This window comes from Aspergillus pseudonomiae (genome assembly GCF_009193645.1).
Source record: "Aspergillus pseudonomiae strain CBS 119388 unplaced genomic scaffold BDV37scaffold_107, whole genome shotgun sequence".
NCBI classification, from domain to species: Eukaryota; Fungi; Ascomycota; class Eurotiomycetes; order Eurotiales; family Aspergillaceae; genus Aspergillus; species Aspergillus pseudonomiae.
Genome location: NW_022476099.1, coordinates 104,367 through 119,113, shown reverse-complemented (window position 1 = coordinate 119,113; position 14,747 = coordinate 104,367). Strand labels below are relative to the sequence as shown.

General features: G+C 49.7%; 5 protein-coding genes across 5 annotated transcripts; 3 read left to right on the top strand and 2 right to left on the bottom strand.

The window, feature by feature from the left end:
- Nucleotides 1-1,936: 1,936 nt before the first annotated feature.
- Nucleotides 1,937-5,852, top strand: BDV37DRAFT_275693 (uncharacterized protein; the record flags this gene model as incomplete). Its single annotated transcript, XM_032085438.1, has 5 exons — nt 1,937-2,011; nt 2,983-3,247; nt 3,388-4,443; nt 4,779-5,489; nt 5,650-5,852. 5 exons carry the CDS (start codon nt 1,937-1,939, stop codon nt 5,850-5,852), a joined length of 2,310 nt encoding a protein of 769 aa, XP_031936302.1.
- A 1,816-nt stretch (nt 5,853-7,668) lies between these two features.
- bgt3 (putative cell wall glucanase) lies at nt 7,669-10,078 on the top strand. Its single transcript, XM_032079132.1, has 2 exons — nt 7,669-9,746; nt 9,800-10,078. Exons 1-2 carry the CDS (start codon nt 7,825-7,827, stop codon nt 9,942-9,944), a joined length of 2,067 nt encoding a protein of 688 aa, XP_031936301.1. The 5' UTR covers nt 7,669-7,824; the 3' UTR covers nt 9,945-10,078.
- Nucleotides 10,079-10,184: 106 nt separating this feature from the next.
- BDV37DRAFT_16131 (SRR1 family protein) lies at nt 10,185-11,501 on the bottom strand. The gene is made up of 3 exons (XM_032079166.1): nt 10,881-11,501; nt 10,439-10,801; nt 10,185-10,379 (listed from the first exon to the last, which is right to left on the bottom strand). The coding sequence occupies exons 1-2, from the start codon at nt 11,305-11,307 to the stop codon at nt 10,452-10,454; spliced, it is 777 nt and encodes a 258-aa protein (XP_031936300.1). The 5' UTR covers nt 11,308-11,501; the 3' UTR covers nt 10,185-10,379; nt 10,439-10,451.
- Nucleotides 11,502-12,133: 632 nt separating this feature from the next.
- BDV37DRAFT_15942 (copper acquisition factor BIM1-like domain-containing protein) lies at nt 12,134-13,209 on the top strand. The gene is made up of 3 exons (XM_032079133.1): nt 12,134-12,454; nt 12,518-12,831; nt 12,887-13,209. Exons 1-3 carry the CDS (start codon nt 12,229-12,231, stop codon nt 13,091-13,093), a joined length of 747 nt encoding a protein of 248 aa, XP_031936299.1. The 5' UTR covers nt 12,134-12,228; the 3' UTR covers nt 13,094-13,209.
- Nucleotides 13,210-13,322: 113 nt separating this feature from the next.
- Nucleotides 13,323-14,587, bottom strand: BDV37DRAFT_262010 (alpha/beta fold hydrolase; the record flags this gene model as incomplete). The annotated part of the gene is made up of 1 exon (XM_032083379.1): nt 13,323-14,587. Exon 1 carries the CDS (start codon nt 14,531-14,533, stop codon nt 13,325-13,327), a length of 1,209 nt encoding a protein of 402 aa, XP_031936298.1. The 5' UTR covers nt 14,534-14,587.
- Between the last annotated feature and the right edge of the window lie 160 nt (nt 14,588-14,747).

The window sequence follows — 14,747 nt, the reverse complement described above, 5'->3', positions numbered from 1 at the left end:
TTTTTTTTTTCGCTCATAACTGTTTTTCTATATTTTTATTTATTATTTTTTTTTCTCCGTGGCACTAAGTGTTCACTAACCTCCATCATAGCCCCGAAAAGGAAAAGAGAGAAAAGAAAGGTAGTATTGATTGCGACAGGGCTAAAGCAAAAATAGAAAGCAAGCGATCAATGATCGTGCCCAACCCGATCTGTCACAACCATACAGGCACACACTCAATCCCCCTAGGACACACACCTACACAATCGGTCTCTAGTTTGATGGTGTGGGCAGTGTCAACAATTCCTTAGCTGCATGTGTCTCTGACAGAGCTTTTTGTTTTTTGCCCTTTTATTTAAATTCGTATTTCCTTTTCTCTACCCTTTTATTTCCTTATTTAAGAATTCTATCTCTGTAGAATGATAATAATAATAATAATAACAAGAATAATAATACCAAGAATCGTAGTCATGGTTCAAGATTGTTATAATTTACTAGTGCCATTATTTTAATTATTATCCTCGTTATTATTTGGAGTACTTGTGATGAAAATTATACATGGCTATCAGCAGCATTCATCCTGCCTCTGCAACACCTACATACATAGGAGTACTAACTAATTCTACCGTTACCTTATTAAAGACAATTGTCGATTGACAGTCTAGACATGTAGTACTACTCCCCTCTCCTTCTCTTTTGTTTTTTCTTTTCTTTTTTTTACCACCTCTTCCCCTCCACCTCCCTCTCTTTTACTTCCTCCCCTCCGATACCTTTGGTTCTTGTGGAGGGCACAAGAAGTGAAGAGCCGACTATTGGCACGCGGTGTTTTCCATTATCATAAATTGTCGTCACATCACTCGGCGGGTCACTCCGACTCTTTGTCTGTCTTTGTCTCTTCTTATTTCGGACTTCTTCTCGTTGATTTATAAATTACTAAATCTTTTTTCTTCTTTTTCTCGTTTTCGTGAATTTCGAAATTAAAAGAAAAAAGTACTCTTATATTGGACATTTTTACAAATTACGATCTGTTCCCCCTCAACTTCTCTTGGTTTTTATTTTTATTTCTTTTCCACCATTATTCTCAATCAACCTGGAAGCAAATCAAAAAATACACCGAGACCAGGACTCGACGTGGACGCTCAACGGTCATCTTCTGCACACTATTCTTTTTGCGTTTGAAGGAAAGTCCTTGCTTTGCCCGTACAAGGTTCGTCCGGCTTCTGGGTCCTTTCATTCTTCGTTTCCACGCACCGTCGCTGCATGCTGCAAATCATCCTTCCCAGACATCTAATCTATATCATGTCTCGGCCCCAGTTCTAAGCTCCAGGCTTAATCTGGGCTTCATCCCACTTCCCAAGGCTGTCACATTCACCTCGCATCGTTCTCCTGTGTCCTGCATCCACCCCCGGTCAATATTACACCACCTTCCCGCTAGTTACAAGCTCCTTCTGATATCCCCACCATTCATTCGCTGTCCTAGACTCTCTCGTTATTCTTTATTTTCTTTTTCTTTCTATTATATCCCTAATCTTTTGCCCTCCCATTCCGTATCAGGGATAGCTTCCTTTCTCTGTCCTGACGCCTGTCAGCCTGAAGGATGGGACTCCGGTGCAGCTAAATAACAACCCTGGAACCCTCCACATTACACTGGCTCTTGCAGTACACCCTTAATCTTTCATCGAGAGAGCCCTTACCTCCAGGTCTAGAGCTATAACCCAACGAGGCATTACCCTGGCTGTCAGTCGCTCCTTGGTTTTTGGCCCGTTCAATTCTGTCATCACAGTCGTGGCCACTTCGAAAACGTTGTCGTCTCCCAAACCCTTTGTTTTTTCAATTTATCCTTTCCCCAAGAGAACTCTAATAGAACTTTGCCTAAACTGCCTTTGGTTACAGTGTACCAGTCGAATTCATCGTTCATAACAAGATAGTTCGTTTGCAGACCACTTAAAGGTCAGTCATGACCGGCATGGTTCAGACTGACCTAGCCCATCCATCGACGTCCAAATACAAAGACGAGCCTGCTGACGACCATGTAAGTGCTGTTGCCGTTGCTTTTCCTTTTCCTTTTCCTTTTTTCTTTTTTTTCATTTTTCCAGAGCATCGCGTTGGACTTGTTTCAAAGTCACATTTCAATAGCACTATTTCCATTCAAGGGCAACCTAGCTTTTGTATGAGGCTTACCACCAGAGACTCGGCAATAAGCTAGAGATCCTGGACTCTTGGGCCTGTAGTCAAGAACCGCCGTCAGTTCTATCTTCCTAGTCCTGATCACAGAGCTCCATCCATGGGTATGCTTGCCTATAAGCTGATGCAGAACCATGGCCCCTCTTCCCCTTTGCTATTTTGATCCCATTGATATCTTGACTACGTCCGGAGTTTGATCCTACCCTGATTCCGAATGTGGGTGCGTTTGCAAGCTACAGGCCCCAGCATGAACCACTTCCTGTATCACCGAGTTATGAGATACCTGAATGCGTTCCGCTGTTATACCTGACCCCAGTCATTGAGATCCTGTGTCATTCAGCCTTCTCAAAACTATTGTTGGTGACCCTTCCGCCAATGTGACTTACGCGTTCAATCGGCGTGTTTAGCACCAAGTTCGTGCTGAGCTGCTGGGTGAAATCTTGGATGACTGTCCATAGGGGGTAAAGGAAACAAGAAAAAGAAATTTGGTGTCTCCTTTCCTATTGGATTCAGTGGTGAAGTTGCAAGAAATGTTTCATCAGAGCTACTCCTGTCTTTGAGGCATAGAGCTGCGACTGGAACTAAGTTGCCTGCAACATCTTGCTACACCATGGATATGACTCTATGGAGCTCCCCTACGTCCAGGACTTGAACGATCATTGCCAACACAAAATGAGTCAACCCAGTTTATCAGAGCGTGCAATTTCCCACTATATACTGTTACCCTTCTCTGTCCCGCAAAAGCCTGTGGAGACTTGCTCCAATAGTCTTTCCTGAACAATCAGGTAATAGGCAAGAGCTGACTGGGTCTGTTTATAGCTTCGGCATCCTGGGCATCAAGGCCCGCCACATCTTCAACTTCAACATCCAAGACCACCGAGTCTTGTCCACCAACAAAAACACCCCAACTCTCCTCTTCAGCCCAGTGCAAGTCTAAGTTCTGGTTCATACACCCCCCACGGCCTTGGAAACGGAGTTCTACACCATCAGAACCCATACGGACCACCCACACAAGAACCAGCGTATTACGCATCCCATCCTCCATATACAGCAGCAAGTGCACCAGCACAGTATCCCTCAAGTGGTGAGTTAGAAACCTTTATGGGTCCTCTATATGTTCTACCTTCACAGCCGGCCATATCGTCCCTGAACAGAGCAAGATCGAGTCAACCATTTCGGAAATCCCATCCTGGTCGTTTTCTGTCGTCACTGACTTGTTGCTAGGACCCCCTGAAATGATGGCAACAACCACGCAGATGCAGAGGCCTTACCCTCCAATCTACCAAACACCACAATCCAATTCTCCAGCATCGGTAACTTCTCAGTCACATGAGCAACACAGCCGGAATCTTTACAGTCAATCGCCACAGATGGCATCGCAGATGTATGGCTACCAACCATATTCCCCTATAAACCCCGTGCAGCCTTCACCGTATGCACACACCTCGTCACAGCACCCTCTCACATCTCAGTCGATGATATTACCTCACCAGACCAGTTCTGCGCCGATACCCCATACCCAGGCGCCAGCTGTCACCATGGCGACTAGCCCCAGTACAATTACGGTTCAGCAACAGCCGACGCCTCCGCAAAGGACGGTGCTGAACCCCCCACTTCCTGCAGCGACCAGCGGCCCAATTCCTCCAAGTGGTGTGCATCATCAAAACTCAGCAATAGGAGCAAGCACTAGCGCTGCACCAGGCCCCATTCCGGCCACCACCCCACTAGTCGTACGCCAGGACAGCAACGGCGTCCAATGGATTGCTTTTGAGTACTCTCGAGATCGTGTGAAGATGGAATATACCATCCGTTGTGATGTTGAATCTGTTAACGTGGATAGCCTCAGCCAGGAATTCAAGACGGAGAATTGCGTCTATCCTCGAGCCTGCTGCAGTAAGGACCAATACAGAGGTAACAGACTAGTCTACGAAACAGAATGTAATGCTGTTGGATGGGCTTTGGCAGAACTTAACCCAGCATTGAGGGGGAAGCGGGGTTTGATTCAACGTGCTGTTGACAGCTGGAGGAATAGCAATCAGGATCCCCGACTTCGAAGCAGACGCGTGAGAAGGATGGCTAAGATGAATAGGCGGCAAGGGATCCCAGCACAGCCGCCTGCTCATATGGCTACTGCTTCACCTGTTGCACCCGGCGTTCCCAGTGCTGGGCTGACAGCTCCCGGCCCACGTCCGTCATTGGGTCCTCTAGCAATGGGTCCTCCACAACTGCATCACCACCACGCTCAACCCGAGGGAAATGCGAGTAATGAGGAAGTAAGCGGTATGTTCCACCACGTATGATTTGCTTTCGCCACCATTCTCAAGATTGATCAAATGGTGGCCTTGTTTTAATATCATGTACCATCCATCTGTATTTTCATAACACCTTGCGGAAGGATACCATTTTGGGCAGAGGAGGCCTTATGGACTGGTGGATATTGTACCCTATGTATTTGTATCGTGTCTGGAGTGGCCTTCGTCTTTTTATCGTTTTACCCATACCCTTTCGTGTTTGTTATTTTACCATCGACACCGTACCCTCGACGCCCTGAATCATGATCCGCAATATGCATTTCAGTGTAGGCTAATATACATACTGGTCTGTTCATAATACAGGTGCCGCTGATTTTGCGAATGGTACCAATCGTCCACCTGCATCGGACAGTCATCCGACCCCTGGGCATTCACCTACAGAGATTCGCACTGCCCAGGTATTCCACGGCTTCCCTGCCTTTCCGCCTCCTATTGGGGGTGCTAGGCCTTCAATACCTCCCCTCATCCGAGATAGTGGGATCGCCACCCTTGGGAGGCACCCAGCTGTTGCGACATCTTCAAGCAAGCTCGAGGAAGTCGAGGAGGACGATGACGATGAGCACAACCCAAGCAATGATGCGTTGTTCGGCGTATTTCCCGAAGGCAAGCGCCGCAAATTTATACTTGTCGACGATAATCAGCGGGGTTGCCGCGTTCGTGTTAAAGTTATGTTGGATCAGGTGGACATGAATGAAATCCCCGACTCATATCGAATGTCGAACTGCGTCTACCCTCGAACATACTTCCCCGTTCAGATGAAGAATCCTCCCGGTCGAGTCGTCCCTGGAAAGAGATACATCAAGGATGAGAATGATACGGATGATGAGGAAACCCCCACCGTCGGACGCATTCTGGTCCCAGCTCCCAGTATCGACGGGGAGACTGAAGTTGCTGTCCCAAAACTGTCTCGAGCACGTCGAAAGAAGGAAGTCTTACTGAACGACCTGGGTTATCGGATGAGTTGGAGCCAAAGTCGTGTGTTCGCTGGGCGCATGCTATTCCTGCAGCGATCTCGTGCGTAATTCCCCACATCCATTTAGCATTCCTTACATATGGTGTCGACGGATCGGGAAACTGTCCGTCACCGACGCCAAAGTCATCGACGTGGCTCACATTATGAGGTTAAAAGGAATTAGGAAATAATTGAAGAGGCTAATAACTTTCTTGGAAATAGTTGACGCGTATCGAAACAAAATGCGCAGTACTATGCTGGCTGCGGGCCAGGAACCGACTGCAATTCCCCGGCACTTCGAAACCCGAGCCGGAAAACGAAGATTCCTCGAGCGCAAAAGACGAACAACAGCTCCTCGGGGTCGGACCAGTGGGGCAAATACATACTCTGCATCCCGGCGCAGTGCAGAGGAAGTTGAGGCTTAGAGATTCTAGGTCCATATAGACTGTCGTCGATCGTCGAAGCCGAAACCGATCCTCTCAAATCATCTCTGCGTTCATTCATTACAGTACTTTTACGAATTCTGTTCTTTGATCCGGCAGTGAACCTGGGGTATGGAACATGGTCGCTGTGTAAAATATATAGAGATCATGGGTGTCTCCAGAACCGGAAACACGGCGGTTTATAGCTGGTCTAGTGTTGGCTTATGGGGCTGTGGTGTTTGGGAGTGGGAACACCATATTTCTTTTCTACATCTTTCTTTTTCTTCTTCTTCTTTGCCCCCCTTTCTGTCTTGTACGACACACTGTTATGACCGTAATGACTATGCCAGCAGGAGGATATGACTATGATGGGACTGTGACGGAAAAATGATTTCCTTATGTGATACGGATAATATGTATGTTGCCAATGAATTACTGTATGTACCATGAATGAATGGGATGCATGTCCTTGCGATCGTTCTTTCGTTTGCTTTTTTTCCCTGCATGTTGTCGCCAAACCTTCCTGACTGCCTTCATCCAAATGAATATTTATAGATCTTTCAGATTAAGGTTCAGGCAGACGACGGGACGGAATGTGACGGATCCTGAGACATCAGAATGTTTTCGATACCTGGTGGTTATTTCCGGTATAGATTAGAACCAATATCCGAAGAGAGAGTGAGGACTAATTGAAGGAAAAATAAACCAAAAAAAAATGACGGAATAAGAGGAAATAAGATTCTAAGAAATTGTGAACACGAGGGTGGATGCAGTCCAAGCTTGAATAGGGCATTAAATTCATATAAGCTCTGCACCACGAGAGGGAAGGTCAATCAGTGATCATGGCTTCTGAGACACAACCCGAGGCATGTGCACATAAGGTGAAAAGCTTACGTGTGCATGTCCGGGAGCGGTCGCCTGGGTTCAGGGGAGAGGAATACTGGACAGATTGGGCCAGTGTGGAAGTGTTAGAGTAGAATACAAATCCATTGGATCCAATCTATATTTATAGTAAGTATGGAGTAGTATTCTAGAAGTTGTGCTGGAACAAAGGCTGCATTCAGGATTGGATCAAGTTGGAATGGAACATTGACATCTCGCAAAGAAGATGGGGAAGCAGACTGGAAAAGGACTAGTCCGGACGAGGTAACGTGGGAGTGGAGGTATTTTTGGTCCCTTCCGGGACGGGATTGGACCCTTGGACCCTGTACAGGTACGGTAACGATTTCACTCTCTGGTTGTCAGGGTCACCAGCCGCCACTCAACTTTGCGTCTGTCTTCCGCATGCAGTTGTTCTCTCTCTTCTTTTGTCTTGTCTGTCTGTCAAAGGAGACATCGGGTGGACAACTCGCCCTTTTTCTTCCATTGCTTTTTGTTCAGTTATTGAGACAGGCCTTCTTCTTCTTCTTCTACTTCTTCTTCTTTCTCTCTTCCTCCGTCTTCTCTCCATTGTCCTGTCGTGCGATCTACATACATACTTGCATACATACTTCCCGCGTATGGGCTGTGCCCCCCCTCACATCCCGTCACATTTATTTTACTGATATTGTCAGATTTCTTGCTTTTTATTTTTTTACAGTATGTTCCCTGCTGGCGCTCTATCGTGTCTCTAGAAGTTCAGCACACTCAATCTGACACAGGTTCCGTGTCGATTCTTGGATGATCCAGACACTTGTCTGGGTCGGGAACCGTGGTTCGAGACTCTGTCCCTGCCCGCTGATCCGGCACTTGCAAGGCCTGTTATTTCTCCATCAATCAACCCACCACTGCGTCTGCGCTGTCCTCGCCTGATTCAACTCCTTGCTCACTCACTCACTTCACTGTTTCACTTCATCCACCCATCGACGGCCTTAATATTGGGTCCCTTCTCAGCTTCGGTTCAGGTCTTATGATTTTCGGGGAATTCTGTTTGAACTCTAAAAGCAACCTTTAAACTGCAAATTAAAATCACCACTACCACTTTTTATCCATCACGATGTCCGGTCCCCACCGGACATTCAGCTTCAACCAAGGTGATGATGGTGCGGGAGACGCAGGGGATGTTTCACCAATCCGCTCTCAAGAAGGTCATTTCATGAACAGCCCTCCGCGGCACGACGACGTGTCCCCGGTTTCTGTCAGAAGCCAGGCGATGGGGAGTTCACCTTCCAGCGGCTTTCTGTCGGCGCACGAGCACGGCGATCGGGGTTGGGGTCAGGGTTCGGGGCACACGCAAGCGATGCGCACGAACTCAACGACGCCAGGAATGGACAATCTTGGCCCTGCCGCCGTGGGCGGTGGTATCAGTGGTATCGCCCTTGGCGTTGCCAACTCCCATAACCGTCAGAGTGGAATTGACGCTTTTAGGGATACAGACGGACGCAATCTGCCTGCTGAACGAGGTTATAACACTACCGGATCCGACAACCCATACGTTCCAACTCCCCCGGGCGGCGGATCGCACGAAAGCGCCGAGAACCTGCGACTCCGAGATTCTTACGGTTCGAACGTTGCATTGGGTGCTGCCGCTGCTCCCGCAGGCCAGTTGACCCCCGGTGGCTCTAATCCGTCTCAACGCAGTTTATTTGAGAGTCCGTATCAGGGTGTGGGGGCTATGGATGCAGGGCCATATCAACGACAGTCCGCCTACAGCACCGCGGGTGACTATCCCCTTGACATAAACCCTGATGAGATCGCCGATGATGGAGATGATGGAGATGATGGCTTCACGGCTGCCCCGAATGGCAAGTCTGCGAGTCAAAATGCGAGAGCAGTTCCAGCCGCCGCCGCTGGGGTAGCTGCCGCAGGTGGGCTATTTGGCTTGTTCAAGTCGAAGAAAGTCGATAATCCGTCCTATGGGCCTGTACCGGGAGCAGGTTTGGAGGCTGGAGAAAAGAGCAGATGGACCAAACCTACACCTGGGGGAGGGAGTCGCAAACGTGGCTGGATTGTAGGCCTTGTCTTGGCTTTCATTGTGGTCGGGGCGATTGTTGGCGGTGCTGTCGGTGGTACTCTAGGAAATCGACAGAATGAAGCCCCGGATACTACAAAGTCGGCATCCAGTGATACCGAGTCGAATGGTGACCTCAATAAGGACTCCTCAGAAATCAAAGATTTAATGAACAATCCCGACCTCCACAAAGTATTTCCGGGCATGGATTATACTCCCTGGGGCGTCCAGTACCCGCTCTGTCTTAAATTCCCACCTTCGCAAAACAATGTCACTCGTGACGTGGCAGTGCTATCACAGTTGACCAACACTGTCAGGCTCTACGGCACAGATTGCAATCAAACAGAGATGGTCTTACATGCGATTGACAGACTCGAGCTGAAGGACATGAAGCTCTGGCTAGGAGTGTGGATCGACTCGAACGACACGACGAACGATCGACAGATCAAACAACTATACAAGGTCCTGGACGAAACGAAAGATATATCCATTTTCAAGGGAGCCATTGTTGGTAACGAAGCACTATATCGGGCGGGCAATGATGTCGCAAGTGCGAGAAAGAAGCTGATCTCGTATATGGACGATGTGAGGAATCACTTCAAAGAGAAAAACTATGACCTCCCCATAGCAACATCCGACCTTGGTGACAACTGGGACCAAAATCTCGTCACGGCTACTGATCTAGTGATGTCTAACGTACACCCCTTCTTTGCGGGAGTTACGGCTAAGGATGCTGCCAGCTGGACCTGGAGTTTCTGGAATGAGAAGGATGTCCCTCTAACGAAGGGCACAAATAAGAAGCAGGTCATATCTGAGGTGGGATGGCCAAGTGGTGGAGGTAACGATTGTGGTTCGAACAACAAGTGTACGGACGATAAGTCCGGCTCCGTAGCTGGCATCGATGAAATGAACCAATTTATGTCGGATTGGATTTGCCAAGCATTGGAGAACGGCACAGATTATTTCTGGTATGTTGCCCCATTTACATTTCAGATGGACCGTATTCTAACAGATTTTCTAGGTTCGAGGCGTTCGATGAGCCGTGGAAGATCCAGTATAACACCAAGGATGAGAATTGGGAAGACAAATGGGGCCTTATGGATGCCGCGCGCAAGTTGAAGCCAGGGCTCAAGATTCCCGATTGTGGCGGTAAGACAGCCGCATAATTGATGGCTCCATTGATTCTGTCGCCCCTCATGATCTTTCCTACGATTCTCACGAACTCCCTTTCCTCTCTCCCCTGTCTTTCCTTCCTATCCTTGATGATAACGACCACATTCCTTTTTATGATGCAGTATAGGCTTGCAAGGATACGCTTCGGTGTTGCATTCTGCTCTTGGGTTTGTAATTTAATGGATGGTTGAAATGTTTGATTGATGCGTTATTTGATATCTTCTTTCTGTGTGAACTATTGAGAGTGGTTCTATATTGCATATGCATGCCTGGACGATGGCTGGAAGAGTGTCATTGTGTATATATCTCCTGAACGCTCGACGTTGGTGGGGTGTTTCAGACTTTTGCAAATACTACTTTCAATTCAGCATCCATCTGTTCGTTGATAGAGATATTCAGTCGTTGTATTATACTCCTATCCAGTTCGTCTAGACGGAAATCATCAATCGTATCATACCGACGTATTTACAGTGAGTATTAACAATACCTTGTCTTCTCATCTATTGCTCATCGCTCTCATGTGAATATAGTCTCATATTCCAGAACGCATGTTCCATATCTTCGAACCGCGGGATCCTAACAGACTTCGTTGATTCCACGAACTGCTTCACAGCCTCCGACTCGATGTCTTCTAATGGCCCACCAAAAACCAGTGTAGGCGCGTGCGAAAGAAGTTGTTCAAGGTGTGTCCGTTCCGCGCCGGGGCAGTAGAGGAGAGTTCCAGGACAGACTTTTTCGAAGCCATGGGGGTGGTCGAGAACAGCAATGTCAAGAGAAGCGAGCAGGGATTGGTCATGGGTATTGAACACAGGGTCCTGAGCGCAGACTTCGAGATTCGGGATTGATTTTTCTAGCCAGAAAATGTCAGCGTGCAAGATATTCACCCGCCTGGAGAAGCGCACGAAGAAGCTCGAGGACGTAAGACTCACTCAGGCGATCCACAACGCTCACCAACCCGGCGAGCTGATACATTGATACGCTCCTTCTATCCACCCAACCACCCTTCAGAAACCCACTCGGACTTCCCAGTCCAATACAGACAATGCGATCCACTTTCACTGTGGCCGACGACAGTGCAGTCTCGACCACCCTCCAACTCTCCGACCCCTCCCATCGCTGCTGATACCCTCGGAATTGTGCGTGGAGATCTTCCAAATTCAACTGTGCCGGCGCTTCGGCGGGGACAAGGATCTGGGACTGTTCGCCCTGTTCTGGGTTGTCATGGTGCTGTTGCGTGGTACGTAGAGCTCGACGGGCGCTTTTTCCGCCCGTGGTGACGTGCGTCCAGCCGCTGGGGTCGGTGACTTCGAGACGCTTATGGTGCTTGAGGTTTCTCTTGCGATTGCTGTGGGGCATTATTGCAGGGATTCCAACTGGGATTTCGGGTCGGTGTTGAAATCGAGGACATGGTGGTGATTGATGAATTGATTAATCGCGATGCGGGCGGTCAAGAGTGGGATTCGTTATCTTATCGGGGATTTTGATCAACTTTGCCTTCTACTCCTCCCAACGGTTTGATCTGCCTCATTGTATCTTGCGGTACTCTAAGTGTCAACATGATTCTTTCTGGGCGACAACGTTGCTAATTTTCGATGTTACTTCGACTGTGCTCGTCTGTCCAACACCCTGTCCGCGGGTTTTCTCAGCTGATCTCTCTAAGCGCCCAGCCTTTGATAGCGGCTGTGATGTGCCTTTGTTAGCGTCCGATTAGGGGCGCTTGCAGGACCGGCCTTCCACGAATGAGATGGCGAATCACGCTGCCGAAAGTGATGCCTCCTGCAGTGAGCGTCTTGGAGCTCTGCGCCGGTCCAATCCCAGGCGTGGACCTGCCGTTGACTCCTCTCGCGCACATCCAATGCCATGCTGCAGCTGTCAAAGGTTTTCACAGAGTTTTGTGTCGCATTCCCCCATCTGCGGGTTGGATCACATCGCTCTTCTGCGTCCTCACTCGTCCGACATGATCACCTCCTCCCCACTGAGCCTGGAGGTGAGCGCGATTGCAGGATTTAGACCATGCGTTGTGCCCCTCAAAAAGTCTTGTCTACCCGCCCATCCTCCTTCAGTTGCTGGAAGCTTGTTTCGATGATGATCGTGGTAAACGATTAAACTGCTCGCATATTGGTTGACGTCGCGTTGGCTTGGATCTCTGGATGCGTTTCTAAGTTGAGAGAGCTCAGGAGAGTTTCGTATCTCTGCGCTCTGGCGTCGTCGCTTTCACCTTTCTTTTTTTTTCCCCTTCCTTGATCGACATCTCTGTCGAGACTTACACCGAACACCATGAGGACATCCCAATCATCAGTATCGCGATGGATGGCCTTCCTCCTTCTGTGTCTGGGCTTGGCAAATGCCCACACGGTCATCGTTTATCCCGGCTATAGGGGGAACAACTTACATACAACCGGCACTGTTCAAGAAGCCAACGGCCTCGGGGTAGCTATGAGCCCCAACGCAACGAACAATAACTCCTTAATATACCCTTATGGACAACAATGGATCTATCCTTGTATGATGACCCAGCAACAGTCTGAATAAGTTGTTATTCTGTTAACAATCACTCATCCTACAGGCGGAGGGATGCCCACATCAACGAACAGAACCAAGTGGCCTGTCGGCGGCGGCGCGGTCTCCTTCCAACCTGGCTGGTTCCAGGGCCACGCCACAGCATTCATCTACATCAACTTGGGCTTGGGCACGGTGCCCGAGAATATGAGCCATCCCATGATCCCACCTTTCCAGATCAACGGTCCTTCCAACGATCCGTACCCGGGCACAGTTTGCTTGCCACAGGTCCCGTTGCCGGCCAACATCAGCGTGAGTCCAGGCGACCATGCTACGATTCAACTCGTCGAGACGGCCAAACATGGCGCCGCTTTGTACAATGTATGTTATATGTGCCTTAGGTATTCTTCATGGATATGTGCTGATATGTTTGCAGTGCGTGGACATCGAGTTCGCGGAACCCGAAGACGTCGCCGAGGTCACCCGCGAGAACTGCTTCAACTCGAGTCATATCAGCTTCTCACAGATCTTCGCTGCGACGTCGCTGACGTCGGGTGCTGTTGCACAGGGTGCAACGAGAGGGACGTTTGCGACGTTATTAGCTACTATAGTAGCGGCTGTGATGGGCGCTATGATGATGTAAATGCTGATGTTTATAGTACCTCTCCTAATTGCGCAGGCTTGTTATGTTGTCTTCACTCGTACATACCCAATATAGTTACCCTTTTCTCACTGATGTCTGTAAATCAGCTTAGCATAGTATATGGCATGATTGAGCGAATCAATGTGACATTCTACATTCCTATAATCTACCTTCTACCTGTCTATCATCAACTAGATAAGCCACCACTTCATCACCCAGATAGTAGATCAGCTACAGCCCCCGTAACAGCTCCAAAACAACCTCGACCACAACCTCAGGGCATTCCTGCGGCGCCCAATGTCCAACCCCATCCACCAATCTCAGCACTCTAAAGTCCGAACAAACCCTCCCATCCACCATCTTCTCCAAAGCCCCCGGCTCCTGATAAATCCCCCAATCTGCCTTCCCCGACACAAAAGCCGCCGGCACCTCAATCTTGCGGCCAGCATACACATCAAAATCCCCTGTATACCTCCCGCCAGCAGCCGTCCTCACGCGATACCAATTCAGCCCGCCCTGGAACCCCGTGCGCGCATACTCACTCACATAAACCGCCAACTCCTCATCCGACAACCACGCCTTCGAAGCCGCAACCGCCCCCTCCGACTCCGACTCCATATGCCTCCGCACCGCCTCCCGCATATCCGCCTCCAACGGCATCACATAATAATACGGCAACTTGACCAAATCCTCCGCCGTCCACCCTTGCAACGGAAACGGTCGATTCCCACCCCAACACCCACTCTTCAGATGAAAGTACCCGCGCAGGAACTCCCCAAGCCCCTCCACCGGCTCCACCATCTCCTCATTCGCAGGCTCCGTCGAATAATACCACTTATAGTGCTTCCTGCCGCGCGCCGCAAGCTCGCCATGCACGTGGTCCCCCGCCGCGGACTCCGTCCCTCCTCCAGCAGCACCACTCTTCTCCGCTACCTCCCCAGAAGAAGAGCCACTGGCAGCAGTCCCAAACGGCAAAACCGGACTCCCGTTAAACGGGTGGCTGAGGAGCGCGACACTCTTGAAGAAATCCGGCCGCACAAGCGCACACATCGCCGCCGTCACGGCCCCAAGGTCGTGGCCCACCACGCATTGCACGGACCGGTACCCCAGCGCGTGCACGAGCGTCACCATGTCCCGCACGACACTCGTCAGCGTGAAGGTGTTCAGATCGACCTCCGAGAAGGGCCGGGTGTCCCAGCCTGCTGTGCGCCCAAAGCCGCGCTGGTCCGGCGCCACAACGTGGTAGCCGGCTGCGGCGAGTGGGGGGATCACTTTGCGCCATGAGAAGGCGAGCTCGGGGAAGCCGTGGAGTAGCAGCAGCAGCGGGCGCGGCGTGCTGGGGTCCGGGTTGGATTCGAGGATGTGGAAGGTTAGGGTTTTTGTGGGGATTAAGCGGCTGGTTATGCCTGCGGGGAGGGGGAGGGGGAGGGGGGTCGTCATTTTTTTTTTCCTTTCTTTCTTTCTTTCTTTCTGGTTTGGTTTGGGTTGTTTGGGGGGCGTTGGGGTTTGTGGATATGAAGTGTGTTGGTGTGTTGGTGTGTCGGTTGTTTATACTTGGGAGTTATGTGTCAGAGAGCTTTGTAGATTAGCCACATTGATTACCCGAGGGGTAAGATGTCACATGTAGGTGTCGGATGAACGGGGCTGCTATTGT